General features: G+C 41.2%; 2 protein-coding genes across 2 annotated transcripts in view; both read left to right on the top strand.

Annotated features, from left to right (window-relative positions):
• The window catches only part of KDM5A (lysine demethylase 5A), a 50,255-nt gene extending 47,494 nt beyond the window's left edge, over nt 1-2,761 (top strand). The window contains exon 28 of the mRNA XM_039364137.1: nt 1,003-2,761. Coding sequence (XP_039220071.1) covers nt 1,003-1,206 — 204 coding nt within the window. The 3' untranslated portion in view covers nt 1,207-2,761. The remainder of the gene's footprint in view (nt 1-1,002) is intronic.
• A 7,408-nt stretch (nt 2,762-10,169) lies between these two features.
• SLC6A13 (solute carrier family 6 member 13) overlaps nt 10,170-27,849 on the top strand; it is an 86,083-nt gene continuing 68,403 nt past the window's right edge. The window contains exons 1-2 of the mRNA XM_039364138.1: nt 10,170-10,816; nt 14,406-14,682. Of these exons, the coding sequence (XP_039220072.1) occupies nt 14,475-14,682 (208 nt within the window). The 5' untranslated portion in view covers nt 10,170-10,816; nt 14,406-14,474. The remainder of the gene's footprint in view (nt 10,817-14,405; nt 14,683-27,849) is intronic.

Raw genomic sequence — 27,849 nt, 5'->3', positions numbered from 1 at the left:
CCTTTCTAGTCAGTCTTGAGGGACTATATGGACGAACACATTAATGGAGTTAATTATTGGGACAGACCTAGGATTATCATGGAGACGCAGAAGTTGATCACCCTGAAAGTCTTGCCTTGATGTAGATGTTGGGACCACTCATTTTTTGGGGTGGGGGGTGGGGAGTACCCATTACCAGGGAAATGTATTCACTGGGTGAACTTAGCATCAGATTATTTACTGTAGAGATATAGTGCTGTAAAAATAACTGCCACTTTTCTCTCTCACTGCAGTTTGAATCGCTGAACAAAATTAAAGCTTTTTCTAGCCAAGTCATAAAATGTAAGCAAGACTGCTGTGTTAATCAGAATGAAATACAGATTTAAATTCCTGTCCCTCAGAATGCTCTGCATTGGCAGGATGTGAATACAGGATAGCATCTTTTTTTTTTTAAAGCTGCTACTGCAAGTGAACTACTTAGAGACAAGATAAAGTAAAGAAAATGGGATTGGATGTCAATGTTGGAATATTTCCCTCACTGCTACCATTTTAACACTTCCATCTACTTGAATTTCCTTCTTTGTCCCAGTTCTGCCAGCGTATAGTGCCCATTAATCTTCTACTACCTTTTTGCAAACAAAAACAAACCAGGAATTTCTTGAATACTGATTTATAAGTACTTGTGAAAATCAAAAACTGAGATTAAAGTAGCAAAAGGAAAAAAGACTGTTTTCAGCATGGATGAGAATTTTATAGTTAGACCTACAACTACTGTGGGTTAATGATGAAGCTTCTTGGATGAGAAGTAAAACATCTTCAGAGAAAAACAAGAAAGTCCAGTTGCCTTTTGTCCCAAAGCACCTTTGGGACAACCATGACCTGAATCTCTATAGACAGTTATCTAATACTTTTTTTTTTGTTACATGCTCATTCTTGGATACGATCCACTCAACCTCTAACCATGGTGTTTGCTAAATGATGAACCATGCAGTTTAATTAACATGCCTATATTGTGTCTTACAGGTAGACTGGGTGCAGTGCGATGGTGGCTGCGATGAATGGTTTCACCAAGTTTGTGTTGGTGTCTCACCAGAAATGGCAGAAAGTGAAGATTATATCTGTATTAACTGTGCAAGAAAACAGAAGCAAGGAGCAGGTAGTCCACCACCACCTCATTTCCTGCTGACCTACAAGCTACCCATGGAAGACCTCAAGAAGACAAGTTAGCAGCTATTCGGTCTTGATGAGACTTGAGGGAAATGGAACACTGAGAAGGTGTGAAGCTAATATGGCCGCTTGGAAAGCTGCACTTCTGGCAGACATACAGCCCTGTAGCGGAGCTGGCCATACGCAGCTGGCTTCCATTACATGAAGCGGATGTCACGGGCAATGGGGTACTGGCCCAGCTATGCAGATATCATCTTGTTCAAAGGCCCAGTCAGTATTTTTACTCCCATGTTTCCTGCGGAAGGCTGAGTGTAGCTGCTGCCTTCAGACTAAGCAGATGTGAGGCCCATGGATTTTTTTTTTTTTTTTTTGCCTCAACAGTTTAAATTGAGAGCACTCCGGAGAATCATGAGCCCTCTGAGTTGCCCCATAATGGCATGTTGGTTGAGAGGAGATGGTTTTCCTTCAGCCTGTTCAGGTCATTGAGGCAATGTTGCTGAACCTGCTTTAAACACCACACCAGGAGGATAGGAAACTCCTTTCTCTTCTGTTCCTTGAAGCAGAAGAACTGTAGCTCTCAAAAACATTGGCTTTGTATTTACCCCAAAGAAATTAGGATCATAGTCCTTCTTGGGGAAAGCTCACATATAAATGAATTCAGAGCTAAGGCATGTTACCTTGGCAAAGCACTCCTTCCGGCTTTGGTAGCTATTTTTCTCTGTCTTCAGCTTTACCAACACCCTGTCACTAAATTGTTTAAAGCAAGGTGCAGCTGGTTATGGGTATCATGAGTGCATGAGTTTTTCTAACGGGTTGCAAGCAGCCCCGCGCCCGCTTTTTCTTGATTCTGCACTGATATGTCTTCTGTGAAAATCTAAGTCACAGTATCTTCAGCATCATCAAGTTAGTCTTGCAGTCCATAAGATGCGGTTTGCTTCCTCGCCTTTAGTTGTTGATGAATTTAAAGGCCTTCACTTGGCCACAGATCCACTTTAACTTCCCTGCCCCTCTGTTTTCTGGAAGATAGGTGGCTGAGGAAGGGAGGGGGAGTATTCCCAAATAACAATTGTTTTAGTAAACCCATTTTTTTAAGGACTGGTTTTTACTTTTTTCTATGTCTTGGACTACTGACTTGTTCTACAAAATAAATAGATTATTTTTCTTTGTTTTTATACTTACCACGGTTACCAGCAGCACAGAAAGAAAGAAAGAAAGAGGCTCACTAAACAAAAACCTGCCTGCAGGCTTGGGTTTTTTTACTTCATTCCTTCCTTGTAGTACAAGGAACTTAGCAGTTACTCCCCACATCCTTGTTCCCCCTGCTACCTGTGTTTTAAATAGGTAAAAAAAAAAAAAAGAAATCATGTGCTACTTTCCTATTGGGGTATGTTTGGTTAGCAAGGCATCTTCGTCCTTGCTGTGTTCCAGTTTATGCTGGGTTTTCTGTAAGTAAATGGCTGAAAAAAGCCATAGTGGTGTCTCCCCCACCCCCATTTATCTATTGTGTTTCCATTCTTCTACAGCTCTAGATGTGTTGTAACTATAGCGTCCAGTCTTCTTAGCTGCAAGGGTTGGGATTTTCTAAAACATAAAAACTGTAGTGTTCTGCCTTGCCTGTTTTGTGTCCCTTCTGTTATACCTGGAATTTACAGAGTTCACTGGTAAACATCACTGTCACGAGGCACTGCATAGACTTCAGCATCTGTATGATTCAGATAATATAATCAAAATGTAGTATCAGAAAAGGATTTTCAAGCTGGGAGTTGCACTTATGGCCTATAGTTGCAAGGCTCATGGTTTTCCCTGGGTGCCTTCATTTGATCTTGAGACTGCTGTAAAAAGGAAAATTGCTGACACAGTTCTTATATATTTTGATTACATGCTAAAGGGGCAAGTTACTTGTGTTTCTGTTTTAAAATTAAATTGAAAAATAGCTTACCTGTTCACCAGCTCAGTGGTTATAGCTGACATTTTGAGAAAAGATAGGAGATTTTCAAGGTGCCTTGTTCTTCTGCATTAATGCTGGTAGTCTTTTTTTAATGTAAATTGAGCTTTAATTCACATGTTCCTGGCAGTGGCTGTAAGGTAAGAAAACACAATGGTTTACAAGGAACAAAGAAAAAGAACACCAATTTTCAATACCACAACACCTTTTAACAACACGGTTAAAAGTACCAAGTTATAATTGGGATCTCCAGCTAACATATTTTGACCTGATGCCGGTATATTCCAGATAGGTGATTTTATGTTTAAAAAAAGCATTCAGAAGGAGGTTGAGTGTTTACTTGTCCAGTCTTTGCTAAGTGGTCTTCATTTGCCAGTAGAAATTAAGATGAGTCAAAAATTTTCTCTTCCCCCCCCCCCAAAAAAAAATACGAATATAGATTTACATTCTTCCTTTAGTTTTCCTTACTTTTTATGTCTAACAGCCTTTTGACATTGAAAATCTTTTTCAGTGTGTTTCAGAGCTGGATTCTTCTCATTTTTATGTTGTTTGATTCATCCAACCCATCCTCATCTTCGTGATTTGTTTTTTAAAGTTTCTGTTAAAAAATAGGACTCTTACTGCCTCAATGACCGAGGTAGGGCAAGAAAGCAGTAACTGGCACAGTTCTCCAACGATCCTTAATGACGGTCATCTCTTGGGTTTCTTATTAGCTAATTTGCTCAGCCTGAATATAGGATCTCATTTGATTTGTCAAGTCTAATGTACATAATCCCTAAGAAGAGTACTAATGTATCTGTGTCAGAAGCACCAAAGTACTTTCATGGTGAAACGATTTATTGGTGGCATCACTGTTGCCCAGGGGACATCCAGTTGGGGGCTCTTTTTGTGTCCCTGTGAAGTTGCCCACCAAAGTGGCACCAATTACTCTACTGGTTGCCCGCTTTCGAACTGCTGGGTTTGCAGGAACTGGAGCATGTGATGAGGGCTCATTCCACCCCTACCCCACCAGCAATGGGTCCTGAATGCAGACTGCCGATTTTCAGCCCAGCGTTCTAATCTCGTGAGCCACCTGGCTCCTATCTAAGAACAAAAATGTCTTGCTGAATTGAGAGGAGGGTTTTCTGTTCACAAGGTTCTGTAGCACGCAGTGGCCATTTGGATGCCCCAGGAAGCTCATGAATGGGACTCGTGAGGATGTTCCTTTTCCGCTATTGGCCCCAGCAATCATTGATGACTTTCATCCACCAAAGAAGTCCTGTCTTTTATCAGTCTTGAAGTTCACCCCAGTTAAATTAATACGTACTGCTTCTACTACTGTGAGAACTGGAGAAATGTACTGTATTCACATTTTACAGACCACTTATAGTGTCTATGAGTCAAAAGGAAAAAAGTTCTGCAAAATGTGAATACAGAATCTTTCTCAAGTTCTCATCCATCTGTAAGTCCCTCCCCCCAACCACCAGTTATCCTTTCTGCACTAGCCTGCCTGTCTCTTTTCTCCTCTGAAATCAGCACAAGGGAATTGCTCTCCAGCCATGTGATTCCCATGGACCATGGATTTACTGGCTTGGCCTTAGGTCAGTGGTTCTCAACCTTTTTAATGCTGCAACCCTCAACCGGTCATAAGTCGAGGACTACCCAACCGGTCATCAGTCGAGGACTTTCCCTGCCCGGGAGAGCCGCGCATGCGTGGTGCCGCCCTCTGCGCCGGCCGAGGCATAGCTGGCAAGCAGCATAGACTGCGCAGGCCAACCACCGGCTGGGCCACCAACTGGCCCAGCCCAAGGGAGGTAAGGCACCCGCCGGGCCCCATGCACGCCAGCAACCCTCCCTGCACCCACCGGCCTCCCACCTCCCACCCCTGGCCCTCTTTTACTTACATTTTTAGTAGTTTCTCAGCAGGGAGGGGTGGAAGCTTCCAGACAGCTCGCCTTCGCTGCAGACAACTTGCAGCACCGTTTGCAGAATGGGACTTTTGGCGGACTCAGCAGGGCAGAGACAGCCTGGACGATTCCTATTGGCTTTTGAAAGCCAATAGAATTAGACTGTTCAAGAGGGAGTAGCACAGCTAAGGAAAAGGGGGAAAAAATAGCGGACTGCGTTGTTTGGCGACCCCCGTGAAATGGTCGTTCGAACCCAAATGGGGTCCCGACCCACAGGTTGAGAACCACTGCCTTAGGTGGTCAGTTGTGTTGCATGCATGTACTCCTTTCTCTATAGCAGCCTGCTTTCTAGAATTGGTAGAAAGCTGTACAAGAAACTCTTGGAATGTATATCACACATGAATATTTTAAGGATTGTTGCATAATCCATATGTCCCGTTAAAATTGATTCTGGGGTGAGAGATACACATTTTTTTCCTATGGCTACATCAAAAGAGTGGGGGAAATGCCACCATTTGGAAGAGATTCAAGAAAGCAATGAGCATAATGAATCCTCCAAAGAGAGATGGTATAAACTTGGTATATTAGTCTTGATAAAAGGATACGATGTTACTGTTGAACTTTGTGCATTGTTATGTGGGGGGGGGGAGGAAATACCTTGCTATCTTATTCGTTCTCATTCCAAAATGCAGGACATGAAACCTAATGACAAAAAGGCAGTTTCTGTTTCAATATAGGAAAACGCTTTCCAGCAGAAGAGATCACCCATGGAACCAGACCCTGAGGCCTCCCTTTGAACGGATATATACAAGAAGAGGTTGCTTTTAAAAGGATTTGTAAACAGTAACTTAGCTAATCTAGATCAGAGGTGTCAAACTGCCGGCCTGCGGGCCGAACGCATCACAAGGAAACCGAGCCCACCCCATTGCCGGCAATAAGGAAAAAGGTCCAATACGTCATGCGACATCGTGACGTGAGTTTGACATGTCTGATCTACAATAGATGTATAGATTGGCAGGAGCAATGGAGTTAACTGCTGCCTTCTTGCTCTGTTTGAGACATTGTGGAGCTTCCCGGTTGCTGTTGAATAAGGAACACCATAAAATACAGCTTAAATTGTGATTACAAAACTTATTCATTTTATATGGTAAAATGACAGATGTATCCAGGAAGGTAAGGGGGAGGGAGTGGGTTACATGATATTCTATAATGATCAAGCATACATTGATAGTCACTTCACAGAGTTTACATTTTAAATTAGTAAACAATAGAATGGGAGAGTTTGCATCTGTCATTTTCGGTCCTAGTGCTCAAGTGTTGAAGACGAAGCAATGGTTGTGCAACTTAAAGGGCTGGTGGAGTAAAGAAATGGCAAGTTGTGCAAAACACACCATTTATATCCCAAGGTGTCTACAGGAGCATTATAGTGACTAAGGAATAGGTGGAAAACGATGGGGGAGAAAGGCAAAGCAACAAATTCCAGTTCTGTTGCTTACTAGACTTTAGTGTGCCAAAAGTGTTATGGTTAGTCTCTACCCAGGTCAGTAGAAATGGATGTAAGAATCTGTTACTATCTTGTTGTCTCTCACTGACAGACTAACCTACGCAGGAAGGAGTTCAATCTTTTGTAACTATTCGTTCCCTATATTTTTATATTTGATTTTTGTATTGCTATCTATGATAGACATTGGATGAGATAGCCAAGAATTTAAAATGCAACTAATTTGCATATTTTGCACATATCTTTTAATTACAATAATGCATCTTATTTTGTTCTTATTAACCAGGACATACCAAGCCTCTATATCACATAAACAATACTTATTCTTTTTACATATTTTCAGTGTGAAAAAGTACAAATTTCTAGTTTTATCAACAACCAAGAGATTGTCCCCATTGGAGGTTCTACTTCCATAATTACACCTATGCACAAAAAATTCTTATAATTTTTACAGTACTAAGGCAATGAATTCTCTATAACCATCAGGAAAAAAAGTTGCAGAAATAGAATTTGGAAAATAGAGAAATTCAAATATTTCAGTCTTGTCTGTAAAGTTAAAAGTCAGAAGGTGGAGACAATAGGTATATTAGCTGGTTGTGCTAGGAACTAATTAGGTTCAACATGCAGGCAGAATAAAGGTCAACAATAAAAATCTGAAAACAAAAATATTAGTCCCCATGTCTTGCCTGCTTTGGGCAAAGCATGCTATGATTTTTGTAAGTTGTACAGATTTCTGTATTGTCAGAAAGAAAATCATGTTTTTGAAATATGAGAGCCAACTTAGTATAATGGTTAAGGCAGGGGTGTCAAACTGCTGGCCCATGGGCTGATTTCATCATACCAAAGCTGTGCTCACCCCATTGCTGGCAATACAAAAAGAGTCGCGATACATCACATGACGTGGCGAGTTTGACACCTGTGGGTTAAGGCATCAGACTAAAAACTGGGAAACGGTGAGGTCTCTCAGGCATTAAGCCAGTTGGGTAACCTTGGGCCAGTCAACTTCTGTCAGCCCTAAGAAGGAAGAAATGGCAAATCACTTCTGAAAAACTTTGCCAAGAAAACTGCAGGATTTGTTTAGACAGACTCTAAGAATTGAACATTATTGAACAGAAGGGAAAAAATTAAAATATTTAGCAGCATCTTGGCAATGTTAATACTTGGACATAGCATTCTAAGACGTGGGTGTCAAATTTGCCGCATCACGTGATGTGTTGCGACGTATTGCAACTTTTTGCATTGATGGAATTGGGGTGGGCGCGGCCTCAGTATGATGCAACCGGCCTGTGGGCTGGCAGTTTGACACCTCTGTAATCTAAGGCATTGCTGCCTACTGAAATCAGTTGAATTTAGGGAGTGAAATTACTGTGAGCTTATGGTTTATGGTGCACTACCTGACATCCACCCAAGTGAAACAACATTTATTCAACTTTTTATTAATTAGTTCAGAATGGAATCTCTTTGAGATGTAGAAGGTAAATTGTACAGATCATAGATTAATTATTGTATTGGGGCTAACAGAATAATTGCTTGACTGTCTTAAGCATAAGATACATCTAGAAGAGCATAACAATGTAAGGTAGAGTTGTTATCTAGCAGATTCCCGACGTCCCCATAACAGCAATTCAACATGCAACGTTTTCATGCAGCTCAGGAATTTTAGTTCTTGATCTTTTAATTCTGGTGGGTTGGCAATAACATGTCTTCATTTTGCAAACTTAGAAGGGCTAATTTAATACCTTATTGTTCAACAGACTATAGTTTCTTGTAGAATCTCATTGATGAAATGTGCTGAACATCGGCTTGGCTGGCTTTTTTTTCTTTTTTAAAAGTTGGACCAATTCATGGAAATCATGGAGATTAAGGGCTATTAGATTTGATGGCAGTGTGGCTGAAGACCATGAAGAGACCGGTGGGCTTCCTTGTGCAGTTGGTTAATCACTAAAAACAGACCCTCTAGACTCAATTCTACCAGGGGTTCAAACTAGTGGGGACTGCTTATGTTCTTATGTTCTTATACTTAACATTCTCATTCAGTTTCACAATGCTCCAATGCACCTGTAACCAGAGGGCAGTGTAGATGAAATAATTTACAAACAGCTTCTAAAAAATGTTTTCTTAGCACTTTCTGAATTCTATCCAACTTTCATTTATTTCATTTATACAACTTTAACATGCTTTCTATTGTTAAAATGGTTTTCCTCTAGCTTTTCTTGTTAAGGTCAATATTATTTCAAGAAAGTGAAATAAATTAAAAACAAAGAACATGTAAGTCCTCCACTTACAGTCATTCGCTAAGTGAGCGTTCAATAATAGTTCTGTAACATTTGATATAGCTGACAAAGACTAAAATAGATTTTCTGAAGGTTCTATAATAATAATAAAGTTGGAAGGGACCTTGGAGGTCATTTAGTCCAACCCCCTGCTCAGGTAGGAAACCCTACACCATTTCAGACAAATGGCTGTCCTGTCCCTTCTTAAAAACATGCAGTGTTGGAGCATTCACAGCTTCTGGAGGCAGGTTGTTCCACTGATTAATTGTTCTAACTGTCAGGAAATTTCTCCTTAGTTCTAGGCTTAGCTATTCTTCTTAGCTGCTTCTCTCCTTGATTAGTTTCCATCCATTGCTTCTTGTCTTGCCTTCAGGTGCTTTGGAGAATAGCTTGACTCCCTCTTCTTTGTGGCAACCCCTGAGATATTGGAACACTGCTATCATGTCGCCCCTCATCCTTCTCTTCATTAAACTAGACATACCCAATTCCAGCAACCGTTCCTTATATGTTTTAGCCTCCAGTCCTCTAATCATCTTTGTTGTTTTTCTCTGTACCCTTTCTAGAGTCTCAACATCTTTTTCACGTCATGGTGGCCTGGATACCACTAAGTATTTTTTTAAAGAGATGAAAATATATATAACCAATTCTTAGCTATTTAGATTTATCATTTAGAAAACCAACTAAAACCAACTAATTCTATAAAGATACAGGTTTACTGAAAATCTTCAGCCACGTAGTCTATTTCCAATTATTTGCATCTTACATTCATTTCTCAAACAGTAGGGATACTGGAAAGTTATGGTTAAGGTCTGAATATGTGAAGCCATTTTAATTTGTGATGAAAGAAGATTTAACGTAAAATATGATTGTGAAATTCTAAGGGCCTAATCTTTGTGCTTGATAACGCTGATTGAAAACAAAATACCTATGTAATTTTGGAAACTTTTGGTTTATTTTAAGACCACCAACATGTGGCTCAATATTCCAAAGGATAGTCATAAATACATAAAAAGAAAGATATACATACATCCAAATATTTTACTAACAAATATTTGTCAATTTATACTCCCATCTTCCTGTATGTAAATATTATAGACGGCTTAAAGACTGAGCTACATGTAGTCCTCAACTTACAACAGTTAATTTAGTGACTGTTCAAAGTTTCAATGACACTGAAAAAAGTGACTTATGACATTTTTCATACTTGTAGTATCCCCGTGGTCACGTGATCAAAATTCAGACTCTTGGCAACAGACCCATATTTATGACAGTTACAGGATTCCAGGGACACGTGATCACCTTTTGCGACCTTCTGACAAGCAAAGTCAATGGGGAAGCCAGATTCACTTAATAACCATGTTACCAACTTAACAATTGCAGTGATTCATTTAACAATGGTGGCAAGAAAGGTCATAAACTGAGACAAAACACACTTCAATGTTTCACTTAGTAACAGAAATTTTGGTCTTAATTGTGGTCATAAGTCGAGGACTACCTATACATGCCAACTTTGAGAATAAAGACTAAACTATTATAGGCTTTCTTAGAATACCAGTAACAAATGGCTTTTCTCCTCTTGAGTCTCTACTGCCACATGGACATCCTTTGATTTCTCTTAGATGGCCCTGAGCTTTCTGTATTGGCTTTCTCAATATGATTCCCCATTAAATATGTTAATGATCAATATATAATACATAATTGGGTGATTAGAAACCAGGGTGACAGGACAAAAGAACATTACTGCCAGGACTGAAGAAGAACAAAGAAATTAGGCTGGACATTTCTGCATTCCTGTATAGGGTTTTTTTTTTTTTTTTTAAAGTTACAGCCATAAGATGAGAGTAACTCTTCCAGTAAGGAGCATCCAAAGTCCTGTGTAGTTTAGTGAGTAGCCCTTTTGGGGGGGGGGGATTGGAGGAAGGAATGTGGGTTGGGCAGAGTCTAGAATTACACCGTTGCAGAATTGGTCCCCCCCCTTTAATGCTTTAAATAGCCAGCACCTTTTTTTAAATGATTGCTTTCACATTTCCCCAGTCAGCCAGATCCCTGACCGCTCATTTTTAAGGTAACAAAAGAATTCCATACTTTTTTTCCTTTTGTGACCTATAGGTATGTAGTCATGAAGTGACAGGTGTGTTTGTGTGTGTTGCTGAACTATTTTTATTTGGTAACAGTGTATTTCTATATGCTTCCTTTGGCTAAGTATTTCTCAACTTTTGCAGCTGTTTGAACTGTAGTATTTGTTTAAGGGCACAGGAATCTTGATTTTCTTCACAAAGGAGATTGTTGGTCTGACAGAACAAATTAATTTAAAGCCTTTTGGTCCTGATGGAGAGGGACCTCAACCAATGGCATGCTGTTTAATTATTTTTTTTAGATTGACATCTTTACTCTTAACCAGATTTCCAGATTCATGGATCTCCTTACCCATGATTTATTACTTGACATCTCATGGATCTGTCATGTCATGGATGCAAACCAGACTTTGATGTACTTCTAAAGAAACCTGGATAGAGAGAAAGACAGACCATATGATGTGGGAAAAATTTAAGATTTGAGGAGTACTTAATTAACATTTTGAAAATATTTATACGTAAACCTTGGAATATGTTTCCAGAGTAGAGATCATTCTCTAAAAACTTCTGAAGCAATTACACATAATGTTTAAATGATGTTCCCCAATCTAATACAATCTCCAAGATGTACTGGGCTAAAACAAGAGAGTGGTGGGAGCTCCAGATGTTGCTGAAATACAATTTCCAATATCTCCATGAAGCCTTGTAAATCAGCATTGGTCGGATGGGAAGAAGGTCACCAAGTTGGGAGCATTGTAGAATGGATTCCAGTCACTTCTACCTTCCTCTCTTGGCGAGTTTATAAGATGCTGTTTTTTATAAAAGATCAAAGCATCTATCAGCAGAAAGAAAACTGCTTCCGAGAACGTCAGAACTAATATTTTTTGGTAAAAGGGAAATTTCTGAGAAAATTCCAAAAGAGATTTTAAAATTAAGTATTAATTAAGTGTTAAATTACATTTCAAAAATAGCAGTCTGAATGGAACCAAGTTTCTAGTGAACTTTCAGTAGCTGGGTCCATGCATCATGTTGCATCAAAATCAAGAAATCGCATTGTCTTAGTGAAAAAGGCAATATTTTTTGTTAAGAAAAAGTAATATTTACTATTACCCTCTTCCTTTAAAATTGGCACATAACCATCTTGGAAGCTACTACTTAGCCTTGTAAACTGCCAGTGAACCACATAAAATCTTCTGAAGACACTATTGGAAAGGCAACAAATGGACATACTGTATATATTTTGCTCAGTTTTGGCATGGAAAAAGCATGTACATGCAGCTCAATCCTGTTTCAGAGTATATATCCAATCCTATCCCTTCTGGGTCTTCAGCCTTTGACAGCACAAGAATATCATATGAAATGAATATAATCTGTATTTGCGTACATCAGTCTGAGTAGCTTTTTCTATAATGGAATTCTGCCTGATTTGTATAGTTTATAAAACCAGGTACACAGTTCCAATACTTTAGACTAATCTGCACTTATTAGTTCCCATCATTTATTAGTTATACGGCTTAAAACCAATCAGTCTGAAACCCCCAGATCTTATTAGGTACTTGGTGGTCTTCATTGGGCCCTCAGGACCTATAACATTCACATATCACTGCCTTTCTGGCTACTACAAAAATACACAATTAATTGTGTTCTTTCTCTCATTGTCTGCAAGAGGAGACAATAAAAGCCAATCAATATATAAAACAAGCATATTCACTAGAATTTACCATATAGATGCTGAGTTCGCATATTGAAGCAATATATGTCTTTCTCCATTGGGCTATAAAACAAACATAAACAACCCCCCAACACAAACCTCTAGCGAAGATTTCTAGAAAACTAACTCTTTGATGCCATGCAGTTGTTTGATTCCATCTGGAGTTTTACAACTAACATGACAGCTTTTAATATATGTGCCAGTTGAATATTCACCCAGAAATAATAGTACCGTGAATTATAACTAAAAATTATTGACCATGGTTTAGGGCTATTATAAATGGCCTTTTTTTTTAATAAGGTGATGATGCAAAATACTATGTAAACAATGTGCTGTCACCAAAATCCTTTTGATAAACTGATTCCAATCAAGCTATCCCTAATCTCTACTGTTTAAAAAATACATATATTAAAAGTGCAATTGGACCATGCAGCATTCTGGTCATAAAATCCATATGCTGAATATGCATATCTGAGTCAAACTTCATGCATTGAAGATCGTGTCTTTATTGGTCTGGGGCCATAAATAAAATGAAATGAAAATGATGCAGTCTTCTGTAAGCAGGGATTCAGCTTTCTAGGAAAATTAGGTAAATATACTGTATTTGCCCTTCTCAGATATCTATACTCGGAGCAAACCTGGCGTGTGTCCCATTTTAATTGGATGGAGGATTGGGATGATACATTATCTATAGATGGAGCTATTTTAATTTAAAAATAAAACATCTTAAATAAAATAAAAATGGAGTCTGCTTTGTGAATGAACACATAAGAACTCCTACCTAGGTAGTTCCTGTAATGGTCAGTTCATTTCATAGGCTCATACATGTTGAAAAAGTAATGTTAACTTTCATTCATTTTAAGACTTTTGCCCAGGATACTTGCCAACATATTGAAACAAAAAATACTATTGGTATACAGAAAACAAAAATATCAAAAATACTATTAAAATATCATTGAAAAGTGTCTATGGAGATTCTCAATCATCCAGGTCATGGTTGTCCCAAAGGTGCTGTTTCATGAGGCAACTGGACTTTCTTGTTTTTCTTTGAAGACGTTTCACTTCTCATCCAAGAAGTTTCTTCAGCTCTGACTAGATGGTGGGGAATAGAAGGATTTATATTCCTTGCAGACATTGAAAAGCATTTGGAAACCAAAACTGGAAGGGTTTCCCACTAAGACCGGGAAATATAGGAACTGCCTAGTGTTGAAAAAACAAAAACGAGTGCACGGAAAATATTGAAGAAGACATTTGACTCTTGACTAGGGTGCCACCATTAAAAAGACCTTTCCTTATTTACCTCCTTTTAGAGAAGCTGCGCTTCCAGAGAAGCCTTTAATATAAACAAAAACTAATATGTATAATCTGGCTAAGAGATTCAACCTTGAGTAGTATTATAACAAACATTAGGATAACCACAGGTTAGGGCATTTGATGACTACAAAATAGATCTGAGAAAGTAAGGATGGACCAACACTAGTGACACATTATGGTCCAAAAATGCATTTGAACTTATCAATTTTGGGATGATTATACTAAAGTAAACAGAGTTTGCAGTGTTTTCACTGGACTGTTGGTTCAAGTGAAATAAATTAAGAGAGTAAATAAAATACCAGTGGTGTACAAAATATCAGGACACGTTGGCTGAAAAGATGCGCTGTGAGGAACCAGAACATTTTGAAAGAAGTCTCTTAAAAATTAAGCTGTCAGTGTTCTTTGAATCCAAAGTAAATACCTCCTACCTTGGTGAAGTCTGTGGGTACATGTTGTGCACAAGGAACATCAACATTTCCAGCTGTTGTTAGCAAGTCAACTGGGCTGTGAACTCTTGAGCAAATCCCTGAGTTTGTTTCTCACTTTTCTTCCAGCTTGAATTTGATTGTTGTAAGCATAACAGCGGGGGAGCAAAAAAATAGCACTGGGCTTTTGAAGGTGGAATGGATTACAGCGTCCCTGGGGCAGTGATCAATGGAGAAATACATGCACAACTCACTGGAGAAACAAAGAAAAAAGAAGCAGGGAATCAGACACTAGATCGGGATCACTGGAACAACAAGCTGGAATATGTGCTGTCTGTGGCAGGAGAAATCATTGGTTTGGGGAATGTTTGGCGGTTCCCTTATCTCTGTTACAAAAATGGTGGTGGTAAGTTCAACTTTTGTTCAATTTACATTGGTGTATGATAAATTTCTTGACTACATGCCTCTTAGCGATTCAAAGGCAAAAGCCACAGTTGAACAAAACATTTATTAGGCCCAATCAAAATGAAAGAATTTGAACACTTGAACACTTCACTGAGTACATACTTACAAAAAACAGGGTATGGGTGAGAAGGAAGCAAATTCCAATATTAGGTAATAATAATAATAATAATAATAATAATAATAATAATAATAATAATAATAATAATAATAATAATAAAGTTGGAAGGGACCTTGGAGGTCATCTAGTCCAACCCCCTGCTCAGGCAGGAAACCCTATACCATTTCAGACAAATGGCTGTCCAGTTTCTTCTTAAAAACTTCCAGTGTTGGCGCATTCACTGCTTCTGGAGGCAGGTTGTTACACTGGTTAATTGTTCTAACTGTCAGGAAGTTTCTCCTTAGTTCTAGGTTGCTTCTCTCTTTGATTAGTTTCCACCTGTTGTTCCTTGTCCTGCCTTCAGGCGCTTTGGAAAATAGCTTGACTCCCTCTTCTTTGTGGCAGCCCCTGAGATATTGGAACACTGCTATCATGTCCCCCCTTGTCCTTCTCTTTGTTAAACTAGACATGCCCAATTCCAGCAACCGTTCCTTATATGCTTTAGCCTCCAGTCCCCTAATCATCTTTGTTGCTCTTCTCTGTACTCTTTCTAGAGTCTCAACATCTTTTTTACATCGTGGTGACCAAAACTGGATGCAGTATTCCAATGTGGCCTTACCAAGGCATTGTAAAGTGGTATTAATACTTCATGTGAAGTATTAATACCACTTTACAATGTGAAGCCCTTTACATGTGAAGCCCTTTCAGTGAAGCGGTCGACGTGATGTGCCGGTGCCTGGAAGATGTGAGGGTCTGGATGGGGGTGAACAGGCTTAGACTCAACCCTGACAAGACCGAGTGGCTCTGGGTCCTGCCTCCCAAAGGCCAACTGGATGGTCCATCTTTAGTCCTGGGGGGGGGCAAATTTACCTCCCTCAGTGCAGGCACGCAACTTGGGTGTCCTCCTAGACTCACAGCTAAATCTGGAACAACATCTATCAGCTGTGGCCAGGGGGACCTTTGCACAGGTTCGCCTAGTGCACCAGTTGCGGCCTTATTTGGACTGAGAGGCTTTACTCACAGTCACTCATGCCGTTGTCACCTCAAGACTGGATTACTGCAATGCGCTCTACATGGGGCTACCCTTGAAGAGCGTTCGGAGGCTGCAGTTGGTTCAGAACGCAGCCGCGAGAGCGATTGTGGGCGCGCCAAGGTACACCCACGTGTCACCTATCCTCCGCGAGCTGCACTGGCTTCCTGTGGGTCTCCGGACGCAATTCAAGGTGTTGGTTATCACCTTTAAAGCCCTTCATGGCATAGGGCCAGGTTACTTACAGGACCGCATTCTGCCGCATAGCTCCCAGAGACCGGTGAGGTCCCATAGATTGGGCTTCCTTCAGGTCCCGTCGGCCAGACAATGTCGGCTGGCGGGCCCTCGGGGAAGGGCCTTTTCCGTGGTGGCTCCGACCTGGTGGAACCAACTTCCCCCCGAGGTTCGAACTACTCCCACCCTGCCGGCCTTTAAGAAGGCTGTTAAAACCCTCCTGTTCCGGCAGGCCTGGGGCTGATGTCCCCGGGGGGCCGGGATATGACCGGACTCGCAGTATGATCGCAGTATGATCGTATTATTTTATTATTTTATTGTTTTTTGACTGTTTTTTAACTTTGTACGCCGCCCTGAGTCCTTCGGGATTGGGCGGCATATAAATATTAAAAATAAATAAATAAATGTGATCTTGATTCTATCCCTCTGTTAATGCAGCCTAGCACTGTGTTGGCTTTTTTTGCAGCTGCAGCACACTGATGGCTCATATTTAAATGATTGTCCACTAAGACTCCGAGGTCTCTCTTAAAGTTACTACTATTGAGCAAGGTACCCCTACATTATAGCAACGATATCTGCTTGAAACTGAAGTCTTCAGCTCTTACATTCTGATTTATACTCTGCAGTCTCGTCTTAATGCAAAGAAATGATAAATGCTAGCAATATCAAACATGCCAACAATTTTTGTAATGTTGAAACCATTCCTCTCACCAGGTAAGTTGGGATGAAAAAGAGGAAATTACATAAGCCTACTCATAGTTACCTATCCAAATCCAGTGCCCTATTTATTATTCATTTTTCTGTTGCACATAAGATTTCATTCTTTAATTCCTGGAACAACAACTGAAGAACAACAACTGTAACTAGTTAAAATTTACCCTGGGAGCTTCCGTGGAATAAAACCTGATCTCTGGTACCACTTAGTGTCTTAACCAATGCAATCTACCTCTCTTTTCCAAATCTAGGACCTCTCTATCTGTGCAGACTTATGGCAATGCTTGCTGAAAATTTTGGGAATTAAAATCTACGTGTTTGGAGATACCAAAGTTGGGAAAGGCTTTTTGTCACTTCAAGGTTGTCTGTTACATTACTAAATATATTTTGCCTTTTTTATGGATCAATTACAATTCTATTGAGAACCACAAAATAATCAGCAGTTTACAGTAACAAAAGGCATAGAAAAATATAATATCCACAGTAAACAATAATATAAAGACCAATTATATAATCATAAAGCTATAATTACAATCATCCCATCTAAGCATTATCCATTAGCAGAAGTAAAACCCACCATCTTTTCTTTTAGAGAATATCTGGCATCTCCTGTCATTTATCCTCACAACATAATCCCTATAAAGGTAGGTTGGATTAAGTAACAGTAACTGAGACACGTTCATCCATGTTGACTGGTGAGTTGAATCAGGATTTTCCCACTGACAACACCTACATCACGGGCTCTATCTAAAAATTGATTCACGCATAATTTGGGAAGTCTTTCAACTTCATATACATAAACAAAAAATCTTAACACAACTATCCAAAAGATGTTTTTCCAAAAGGCAACTGGACTTACTTGTTTCTTTTTCCTTTGAAAACATTTCATTTCTTCTTCAAGAAACCTCTTTTTTACTTTTTAATAATTTTATTAGTTTTTTGTTGTTGTTAATTGCGAAGTTATGTCCGATCCATCATGACCCCATGGACAACGTTCTTCCAGGCCTTGCTGTCCTCTACCACCTTCTGGAGTCCATTTAAGCTCAGGCCTACTGCTTCAATGACTCCATCCAGCCACCTCATTCTCTGTCGTCCCCTTCTTCTATTGCCCTCAATCTTTCCCAGCATTAGGCCCTTCTCCAGTGAGTCCTTCCTTCTCATTAGGTGGCCAAAGTATTTGAGTTTCAACTTCAGGATCTGGCCTTCTAAAGAGCAGTCGGGGTTGATCTCTTCTAGGACTGACTGGTTTATTAATTTATAACATAAAATATGAAAATACAAAAGCAAATAGTAAGGGATGACAATAGGAAAAGGGAAAATGAAAAAGTATGGAGAAGGGGAGGGAAAGAAACAAAAGGCATTGACTTTCGACTCCCTCTGTTGCAGTAAAATGAGACATTAAGAGAAGCAAAACCTTTTCAAAGAAAAAAAAAGACAAGAAAATCCAGTTGCCTTTTAGAAAAACACCTTTGGGACAGCCATGACCTGGATGACTGAGAATCTCCATAGACACTTAACACAACTATACGTAAAGATTTCTGCTTCAATCCCAAATCACCAGAACATGGGAAGAAAAGGCTTTATTAGTTATCAGCTGGCAAAGTTCCAACAATGCCCAATAGCACTGAGGCCCATCTCTGAACAGATAGTGGACAGCACTAAAGCACCATTTAAATTTCCCATAATCCCCACGGAGATGTTGTGCTGGGCATTGCAGGAAATCTAACTAACAAAAGAGAACATTTGTAGTTTAGGGTTGTACTGCAGGGTGGGTCCTTGGTGCTCTCTGAGCGTGGTGGTTTTCTGTTTTGTAAGGCCTGTCAGGTAAACCCCAATCAGGAGCTCTTCAATTTAGGAAGGCATCCCCCACGCTTGGAGCCTGTCTAATTTAGTCTGGTGTTTCTGCACATATCTTATTCTTGGTTTTCCTCCAACTCCCCTTCTGAATACAAGGCATATGTTTTATACCTGTTCTTAAAACTGTCTGCAGCCATTCTATCCAATCTCACGTAAACAACCTGGAAATGTTTCACAGGAGGGTTAATACTCAATGCCATTTTTTTTCTGCTGGGAATTCATGCCTGCTGACCTTCCCCTCCCCCCCTTTTTAAATATTAGCAGCTTTGGAACAAAACACAGATTTGGAGGGGGTTTTCAGTGAGAAAGGAATAAGAGCCCCTCCTTTCCTATCATAGTTGATGCAGATTAGGCTGGCTGCCATTTTGTTTCCAAGGGATAATTTCTTAATTAGGATTAAGGGATAGTGTTCATTTTTAAAAAAAATTAATAAAGAATGTGGTTGTTCTTTTGGCATATATGTATGGCAAATACAAAGAAACTTGCATTTGAGCTTTTAGAATTGTTGGAGAATTTATCGCTATCCAGCTTTACTGTTTTATTCTAATCAGGGGTATTTATTTTAATTTATTTTAATGGGGGGGGGAAGTCAGCAGAGTGTGATCAAAATAGGAGCTTAAACAATGTGATTGAAGCTTGCCATAATATACATAAAAACCAGTGGACCTTTGATTGTTCGATTGTGACCATTATCTAGATCAGAGCTCCCCAATCTTTCTGACTTGGCTGCCTGGAAGGAAAGGGAGGAGCAGGGAAATGTACACGCATGCACAAACGGACCACTAGCGTGACGCTGGAGGTGGTGTTAGCACCCCTCGCACATGCAAAAATGAGGCTGCTAGTACCCATCTAGATCAGGAGTCTCCAACCTATGGGCCACCAGGCTGTGGGAATGGCTGTGCGCACACCCCCACACTAGAGCTAGCGCTGCTGCGTGGGCACTAGCAGCCTCATTTGCGCATGCACAGGGGGTGCTAATACTCCTGATCTAGATGTTTTAACCCAGTGGTTCTCAACCTGTGGGTCAGGACCCCATTTGGGGTTGAACGACCATTTCACGGGGGTCGCCAAACAACGCAGTCCGCCATTTTTTCCCCCTTTTCCTTAGCTGTGCTACTCCCTTTTATTCTATTGGCTTTTGAAAGCCAATAGAATAGACTCTCCTGAATAGAGTCTAATTCTATTGGCTTTCAAAAGCCAATAGGAATTGTCCAGGCTGTCTCTGCCCTGCTGAGCCCGCCAAAAGTCCCATTCTGCAAACGGTGCTGCACCAGTTGAGTAGTCCTCGACTTACGACTGGTTGAGTAGTCCTCGACTTACGATCGGTTGGGGGTCGCGGCATTAAAAATGTTGAGAACAACTGTTTTAACCACATTTGTAGACATCCCTGATTTTATTGCTGCATTTTAACATTATTATGTGATAGAAACATTCAAGTTAAGTGACTCATAAGCAGTAGAATTAGAATCAGTGATGGCTAACTTACAACCTATTAAATTTAATGGCATTAATTACGAATGCTATCCATTAATTCTAGAAATCTGACAGTAGTCAATTAACATAGTATACTAGATATTTTTGGGGGGCAATAGCAATAGCACTTAGATTTATATACCACTTCATAGTGTTTTACAGCACTCTCTAAGCGGTTTACAGAGTCAGCATATTGCCCCCAACAATCTGGGTTGTCATTTTACTGACCTCAGAAGGATGGAAGGCTGAGTCCACTTTGAGATAGTCAGGATCAAACTCCTTGACGTGAGCAGAGGCAGCCTGCAATACTGCATTCTAACCACTGGGCCACCATGGCTCATTTTAAAAAATGATAGTGTATTTCAGTAAAGTATTGATACAAATAATACATTATATAACTTGCCTTGTTTTGAAGTTCCTTTAGTTTGCAAAATTAATCCACATCAGCTTCCTACCCCCTTAACTATGCTGTCAATAGTGCTTGTAAGCATATTTTCTTACAAAGGGATTTGACCTGGGCCGCCTTATCTATATTACATATAGCTTCCTTTCCTATTTCTAAGGCTGAACTTCTTTTAGACATTTTAAATATTTCATTATCCACTGTCTGTCTTTTAAATTCTGGACACTAAGCAGGTGTCTTCAATGTATGATTATGGGGAACTACCAGGGGATAGAAAAAGTGATTGCATATGGGAAAATGTGGCCAACGGACAGCCTTAACAATCAAATAAATCAAGTCATAGAAAAATATTTCTTCAATCTTGTATAAATAACATGCTTTTATAGATTATTTATATCTAACATCCAAGTGTTGAAGAAGTCAAAAAAGAAGTTGTCAAAAAAAGGGGCATAATTCCCCAGAGCTAGGTTTATTGTATTTATTTACAAGATCAAATCATAAGTTTAAAAATAAAGTACTTATTATTTATTTAATCTTAACAACCAAATATTGTGCAACATTGGAAAATGCTAGAATACATATCACTGAGTTGAATTAATAAGGCCTGTTCAATTGCTGTTTTAGAAAAAAATACAAATTAATGAAAAATCAAAAACAGGCACCACAGTTTTATCAAACTTGGATGAAAGTTATGCTTTATCTCAATAGCAATTGGTTATAATAGAGCAGGGGTCTTCAAACTTGGCCCTTTTATGACTTGTGGACTTCAATTCCCAGAATTCCTCATCCAGGCATGCTGGCTGAAGAATTCTGGGAGCTGAAGTCCACAAGTTATAAAAGGGCCAAGTTTGAAGACCCCTGTAATAGAGCCATCTGGGTCTAGTGGTTAAGGCACCAGGCTAGAAACTGGGAGACTGTGATTTCTAGTTGTGCCTTTGCCATGAAAGCCAGCTGGGACACCTTGGGCCAGTGATTCTCTCTCAGCCAAATCCACTTCATAGGGTTGTTGTGGGGAAAATAGGAGGAGAAAGGTGTGGGTATCTGCCTTTGCTGCCTTGAGTTACTTGTAAAAATAGTAAAGGCATGATACAAATAAATAAAATGTAAAAAATAAATAATGGGAAGGAACACCTGTCGATTGGCTGCATTCACACATACTTCAGCCTGCCTACTATTTGAATGGAATGAGGCCTACAACAAACTACAGTTGTTGAAATATAGCCCATCTGTAAGGACCCACCCCACTTTGCATCTTAAGAAGACAGAACTCTTGGAATAATTCTTCCAACAGGAATCCTTTATTAAGAGAAGTGGTTGCAGGCATGCTAGACAGGACTTGGGGTTCAAGCTCTTCCATTCAAGGTTTTAAGGGGTTCCCCAGTAGTCCCACCCAATCAACCCCCCTTCCAGTGATAGTTTCAAGTATCACAATTCCACCCCTTTTCTTCTTTCTTCCGTCTGGTTGGAGACTTCAGATAACTACATGAAAGGCAAATACTCTCCTTTGGTATGCTAACACTTCGAGGTTACAATAAACACACAGTCAACATTCAGCCCTTTGAAGTGTACTGAAGGAAGTGAGGGCCATAAAGCCCCTTTGTTCTCCCCCTTCTCTCCCTCTTATGGCAGAATCCAGAGATGTCAGAATTGGGAGTTTCTATATTTGATAATTAAAGATGAAATATAATTGGATTCTGACATCCGGCCCCTCTTAACAATAAGAGAGATCCACCTGAAAGAAAACGCAAGTAAAAATTTTAGTTAGGCTTGTTAGTATACTCTGTGTGAAACTTCTTCAATAGCTTCGGGGCTCTGACATGACGTTTATGGACCCACTCATTTTGTGAGGGAGGGAGGTGTTTCCAGGCAACTAGGTACTGAGTTGCCCCATGATATCTCCTAGAATCCAGGATTTCCTTTATTTCGAAGTGTTGTTCACCCTCCACCATGAGTGGAGGTGGTGGTGGGGGGATTTTTGGCCGTAGATGTGACTGATGCTCTCTTTTCAGCAAGCTGCAATGAAAAATTGGGTGTATTTACCTGAGGTTTTTGGGTAATTCCAATTCTACTGTTACTGGATTTATGATTCTTTTAATTGGAAAAGGTCCTATATATTTTGGTCCAAGTTTTTTACAGGGCTGTAGGGACTTTAGGTATTTTGTATATAAGTACACCATTTCTCCTATAATGAATGGTGTAGGCTCAACCCTTTTTTTATCGGCTTGTGCTTTGTATGCCCGCCTAGCTTCATCTAGTGATTTTCTGACTATTGGCCAGGTGTTTTGTAGGTTTTCCATCCATTCTTTCAGTGAAGGGATCGTTGGTTCTTTTGGGGTTAACTCTGGCATAGTGTTGAAACTTTGACCGTTGGCTATTTGAAAAGGAGTGTAGCCTGTGCTGGAGTGGACTGCATTATTGTAGGCAACTTCTGCAAAAGGAAGTAAGTCCGTCCAATCACTCTGTTGGAAATTTAAAAAACATCTCAAATATTGCTCAAGTACCGACTGGCAGCGTTCCGCTTGTCCATCTCCTTGATGGTGGTGGCTAGATGTCAATCCCTGAGTGGTCCCTAAGAGGGATAAAAATTCCTTCCAAAATGCAGACGTAAATTGCACTCCCCTATCAGAGATGATGCGTTGGGGTGCCCCGTGCAATCTGTAAATGTGCTGGATGAAAAGTTTTGCTAAGGCCTTTGCAGTGGGAATTTTTTGGCAAGGGATAAAGTGCACCTGTTTGGAAAATAGGTCCGTGACTGTCCAGATAACAGTATTCACATTGCTTTCTGGCAATTCCACTATAAAATCCATGGCTATTTCCCTCCAGGGGGCTGAGGGACTTGCCACTGGTTGTAATAGCCCTGGCGATTTCCCTTGCAACCTCTTTGCTGATGCACAGGGTGGGCAGCTGGCAACATAACTTTCTATGTCCTTTTTTATTGATGGCCACCAAAATTGCCGTTTAATTAAGTGTAAAGTTTTTACAAATCCAAAATGCCCTGCTGATTTTGTGTCATGGCAAAGGTGCATGAAAGTTAGTCTTTGAGTTGTTGTTATATATAACTTTTCCCCTACCCAAGGCAACCCGTCTCTCATTGTGCACACATGTTTGTTTTTCTGGAACCAGTCATCTGTTTCCAAACTTTTTCTGAATTCAATCCCAGTTTGGCTGTCCAGTTGTGGTTTTATTTTGGCTTGGGTTCTTGTGGTTACTGGTGCTGCCATTTGTGACTCTGCCATTATTGGTCTAGAGTCTGTGGTTCGTGCGCTGTTATATTGAGGCATGCGAGATAGTGCATCTGCCAGGAAGTTCTTTCTTCCTGGTAAATGTTTTAGCTTAAATTGGAATTGGTGAAAATGCTGGGACCAGCGGACTTGTTTGGGATTGAGTTTCCTGGAAGTTTTCAGGACTTCTAAATTTTTGTGATCAGTCCACACCTGGAAGGGGATTTTGTTGCCTTCCAGGAACTGTCGCCACGTGAGTAATGCCCAACGTATCCCATAAGCCTCCTTCTCCCATACGGGCCAGCGCTGTTCTGTTTCCGTGAGTTTCTTTGATGTATATGCACAGGGTTGCAATACTGCATCATCATTTTCTTGTAATAGCACAGCCCCCACTGCCACATCACTTGCATCTGCCTGTATTATGAAGGGCTTGTCCATGTCTGGGTGCCTTAGTACTGGTTCGGCAGAAAAAAGTCTCTTTAGTCTCTCAAACGCTGCTTGGCACTCCATTGTCCATGTTAGTGGCTGGCTAGGTTTTACTGAGGATGTTCCCTTCGTTTTTAGTAAGTTAGTGAGGGGCAAGGCTATCTGTGCAAATGAGGGGATGAATTGGCGGTAAAAATTTGCAAAGCCCAGGAAACTTTGTAGTTGCTTTCTTGTGCGGGGTGGTGCCCAATTTAGTACTGCTTTGACCTTCTCCGGGTCCATTTCAATGCCCTGTGGGGATATGCGATAGCCTAGGTAGTCTATCCTTTCCTGGTGGAATTCGCATTTTGAGAGTTTGGCATATAGGTGAGCGGCTCGCAGCTTCTTTAAAACCGCTCTGACAAGTTTGACGTGTTCTTCTTTTGTTTCAGTAAAGATAAGAATGTCGTCCAAGTAAACAAGGACCCCCTTAAACAGGTGCTCCCTTAGAACGTCATTGATTAATTGCATAAAGACTGCAGGGCCCCCTTGTAATCCAAATGGCAAGACTTTGAATTGATAGCACCCCATGGGGCAGTTAAATGCAGTCTTCCATTCGTCCCCTTCCTTGATTCTCACGCGATAGTAAGCTTCCCTTAGGTCTAGTTTAGAAAAAATTTTCCCTTTCGATAGGTGTGACAGCATGTCTTTCATGAGGGGCAGCGGGTATAGGTTGCTTTCACTGATTGTATTCAGGGCCCTATAATCCACGCATAAACGTAAAGAGCCATCCTTCTTCTCTCTAAAAAGGACCGGGGCAGCCACTTTAGGCTTGGCTGGCTCAATGAAACCTCTCTCCAGGTTTTTTTTTATAAATCTTTCCATTTCCTCCTTCTCCTTTGGGCTCATGGAGTATAATCTGGGCTTCGGGAGTTTTGCCCCAGGCTTGAATTCAATGGTACAGTCTGTGGGTCGGTGGGGGGGAAGCTCATTCGCCCTCTCCTCACTGAAGACTTCAGCAAGGTCCCTATATTCCTCTGGTATTTCTGTTAATCTTTTTTCCTCTCCTATGGATGCTTTTTCTATTCTTGATTCTGGTAGCCTCCCTTGGGGTTTTAAGTCCATAGGGTCCCCCTTCGGGAATTTGATTTCTGTCGTCCTCCAATTTACCCAGGGGTTCCATTTTTTCAACCATTCCATCCCTAGAATCATTGGGCATTCCATACCTGGGGTCACCACAAACGTTAAGTCCTCTTCATGGTTGCCCAGGGAGAGGTGTATTGGCAGAGTGGCTAGGGTAGCTGGCATCCCCCCTGCTATGGATCCATCTAGCTGGCCAAATGAGATTGGTTGTTCCAGTCTCCTGGATGGGATGCCCAGATTCCCCACTAGTGTTGGGCTAATAAGGCAGCGGGTGCAGCCAGAGTCTATTAAGGCTTTCACCTTCACAGCTTCGGGCATGGGGGGGATTAATATAGTCACTGTTTTGAAGATGGGTGTGATGCATCCACTTACCAGGGGTTCGCCCTCCGAGCTGTCATCTGAGGCATCCACCATCCCTGTGGTGTAGGCTGGAGTTCTTTCCCCTTGGTGAGCAGAGGTGGGGGTTTCTGCAATTTCCATCATTCTCATGGCTGTTTCTTTTGGCTTAGCTGAATACTCTCTGGGTTTGTTGATTGGGGATCTGTCTGGGTTGTGCTGGGGGGCCTTTGAGCGGCATTCTACAGCTCGATGCCCTTCTCTTCCGCACTTGAAACACCCCATTTGCTTCTTGGCTGTATCCGATGATTTCACCGGTTGGTGTGTCAGCTCAGGCGGGGGGCGGCTCCATTGTTTTCTTCGGCGGTGCCTCTTCAATATGTCGATCTCTGCTTCCTCTGCCAAGACGTACCATTCCTCAAGTCGATGTGGGTCCCCTCGGGGCAGGCAAGCATCATATAGATCATAGTTTAGTCCGTCTTTGAAATGGCCAAGGAGGATGTCTTCTGGCCAATTCAGTTTGCTGGCAATGGCCCGGAATTCTTGTGTATACTCGGCCACTGGGCGTTTGCCTTGCCTCATCGTTGTTATTCTTTCACGGGCTTTGCGATCAGCCAGGGGGTCTTCAAATCGTCTTCTCAAAGAGGACATGAAACAGTTGAAGTTACTGAGTTCTGGGGCATTGGAGTCATGCAAGTTCACTACCCAATCCGCAGCTGGTCCATCCAGGGCAGATTGCACGATCCGGATGCGGGCTTTGTCGCTGGGAATGTCCTGCCCATATTCCTCCATGTAGCTGAGGACTTGGGTTAGGAAAAACCCCAAGCGTGTTGGCTCCCCTTTGAATTTCACCTCCAACGGTGGACGTCTTGGAATGGATCGGTGCCTCCGTTGTGGGTGGTAGTGTCTTCCGTCCAGATTGCCATCTGTGGTCCGGTAGGGGGTGGGGGCTCCTGGATCAGTAGATGTCCCTGGGGTTGCAGGTTCCACGTCCCCCTCGGTGTCTCTCCCTTTGTGGCTCCAGGAACTGGGGCGGCCGTAGGGCTCAGTATTCTCCTCTCCTAGGGAGCTGAGAGTTCTCTTCATCAGGTCAATAGCTTTCTCTAGGATCCAGTCTGAGTACGGTGCCCAGCTTCCTCCCTCTTCACTTGCGTGCAGGGATTTCTCCATCTCCTGCTTCCATTCTGGTTGCTTGGTCCCCCGTCTCAGGGTCACCTTTCTTGATTCCTTTCCCCACTCACTTTTCTTTCCAACGCCCATCGACCAGCGAGGCTTGTGGTCCTGTGTCTCCACCACTTCTTCTCCTGAGGAATCTGGCCTCTCGGATCCCAACATCTGGCAAGGTTCCAACTGGGTCAGCGGCTCTCTTTCCAGGGAGTTTTCCCCCTCTCTTGCTTCGTTGTCTGACATGGTAAATTTTTGCAAAATCCCCCGGCAAGGGTCTCCCTTCCAGGTGGATTAATTTTGCAAGTCCTGTCTAATGTAAGGACCCACCCCACTTTGCATCTTAAGAAGACAGAACTCTTGGAATAATTCTTCCAACAGGAATCCTTTATTAAGAGAAGTGGTTGCAGGCATGCTAGACAGGACTTGGGGTTCAAGCTCTTCCATTCAAGGTTTTAAGGGGTTCCCCAGTAGTCCCACCCAATCAACCCCCCTTCCAGTGATAGTTTCAAGTATCACAATTCCACCCCTTTTCTTCTTTCTTCCGTCTGGATGGAGACTTCAGATAACTACATGAAAGGCAAATACTCTCCTTTGGTATGCTAACACTTCGAGGTTACAATAAACACACATTCAACATTCAGCCCTTTGAAGTGTACTGAAGGAAGTGAGGGCCATAAAGCCCCTTTGTTCTCCCCCTTCTCTCCCTCTTATGGCAGAATCCAGAGATGGCAGAATTGGGAGTTTCTATATTTGATAATTAAAGATGAAATATAATTGGATTCTGACACCATCATTGCTTACCCAACCCAAACATCCCTTCTTATCTGCTGACTTCTTGATGTGTTGGGACTTCTAGATGTGTCAGCTCTCACAATCAACACATCTAAAAGATACCAGATTTTTAAGAGGGATTTCTGATGGTGTCCATTGGCAACTAAAGGACAACACTGATCCCAGCTAACCGGTGCAGACAGGTAGTTAATCCACCTGTCTAGCAAAAGATGCTGGAAGAATATGATAGAAGTAAA

The sequence above is a fragment of the Crotalus tigris genome, unplaced genomic scaffold (genome assembly GCF_016545835.1).
Source record: "Crotalus tigris isolate CLP2741 ecotype Arizona unplaced genomic scaffold, ASM1654583v1 scf7180000019663.277103, whole genome shotgun sequence".
Lineage (NCBI taxonomy): Eukaryota > Metazoa > Chordata > Lepidosauria > Squamata > Viperidae > Crotalus > Crotalus tigris.
The sequence above is the reverse complement of the archived record's forward strand: the minus strand, read 5'-3'. Positions and strand labels throughout refer to the sequence as shown.